The sequence below is a fragment of the Galeopterus variegatus genome, unplaced genomic scaffold (assembly GCF_000696425.1).
Source record: "Galeopterus variegatus unplaced genomic scaffold, G_variegatus-3.0.2 Scaffold5421, whole genome shotgun sequence".
NCBI lineage: Eukaryota > Metazoa > Chordata > Mammalia > Dermoptera > Cynocephalidae > Galeopterus > Galeopterus variegatus.
This window is the reverse complement of record NW_007731532.1, coordinates 57386-58790: the sequence shown is the minus strand read 5'-3', so window position 1 is coordinate 58790 and position 1405 is coordinate 57386. Positions and strand designations below refer to the sequence as shown.

General features: G+C 65.5%; 1 protein-coding gene across 1 annotated transcript in view; it reads right to left on the bottom strand.

Moving 5' to 3' along the window:
* NEFL (neurofilament, light polypeptide) overlaps positions 1 to 1167 on the bottom strand; it is an 8155-nt gene extending 6988 nt beyond the window's left edge. Inside the window, exon 1 of the mRNA XM_008589413.1 lies at positions 25 to 1167. Coding sequence (XP_008587635.1) covers positions 25 to 1071 — 1047 coding nt within the window. The 5' untranslated portion in view covers positions 1072 to 1167. The remainder of the gene's footprint in view (positions 1 to 24) is intronic.
* Between the last annotated feature and the right edge of the window lie 238 nt (positions 1168 to 1405).

The following is a 1405-nucleotide window of genomic DNA, read 5'->3' as shown; positions in this document are numbered from 1 at the left end:
CCCGTGTCCCGGACGGTGCCGTACCTGCATGGCACTGATGTCGGCGTTCTGCTTGTCCTCCAGCTCCTGAAGCTGCTTCTCCAGCGCTTCGTTCATGCCCCGGCACGCTTCGATCTCCAGGGTCTTGGCCTTGAGCAAGCGGCGGCTCTCGGACACCTCGTCCTTGGCGGCGCGCACGGCGTCGGTGTTCTTGGCGGCGCTCTCGGTCAGCACGGTGAAGCGGCTCTTGAACCACTCTTCGGCGTTCTGCATGTTCTTAGCGGCCAGCTTCTCGTACTGCGCGCGGATGTCCTTGAGCGCGGCGGAGAGGTCGGGCTTGGAGGACACGTCCATCTCCACCGAGATCTGCGCGTACTGAATCTGCGCCTGCAGCTCGGCGATCTCCTCTTCGTGCACTTTCTTCAGGAAAGCGATCTCGTCCATCAGGCTGTCGATGCGCTTCTCCAGCTCGGCGCGGGCGAGCGCCGCCTCGTCGGCGCCTTTGCGCGCTTCCATCAGCCGGCCCTCCGCGTCCTCGCGGCTCAGCACCTCCTCTTCGTAGCGCGCCTGCAGGTTGCGCAGAGTCTCCTCCAGCCCCTCGCGCTCGCCCTGCAGCGCCTGCTTCTCGTTGGTGGCGTCTTCCGCCGCCAGGCGCAGGTCGCGGATCTCCTGCTCGTACAGCGCCCGGAAGCGGGACGGCTCCGAGTGCTTCTGGCGCAGCACCAGCAGCTCGGCTTCCAGCACCTTGTTCTGCTGCTCCAGCTCGTGCACGCGCTCGATGAAGCTGGCGAAGCGGTCGTTGAGGTCCTGGAGCTGCGCCTTCTCCTGCGTGCGGATCGACTTGAGGTCGTTGCTGATGGCGGCCACCTGGCTCAGGTCGAGGTTCTCCAGGCTGGGCATCAAGGATCCGGAGCTGGACGAGTAGCTGCGGCGCACGGAAAGCGAGGAGGAAACGGGCGCCGAGTAGCTGGAGTAAGCGGAGCGCGCGGTGCTGTAGCCGCTGCGCACGCTGGAGATGTGCACCCGGGGCGTCTCCACATAGCGCCGCTTGTACGAGGTCGAGTAGTACGGCTCGTAGCTGAAGGAACTCATGGTGGCGATCGGGGCCTCCCCGGCCCGCGGCGGAGATGGGGGCCTAGAGAGAGAGAGAAGGACGGGGGAGAGAGGGGAAAGGGAGGATGGATGGCTGTGTGCGGCTCGGCGCCGTCCTGCCACCCCTATTTATATGCCGGGAGGATTCTGACGCAGCCTGTGATCGATCACGGCGCGCCGGCCGGTGGGGGCAGCGCGCTGCTGCAGCCGGGGCGAGGATTCTGCGCAAAAGGGAAGGCGGGGGTGAGGGACAAGCAGCCGGGAACTGCGGCTCTCCTTTCTTTCTTTCCACTTTTCTCTGAGGCCCTCTATTTTCTCTGAGACCCCATACCCC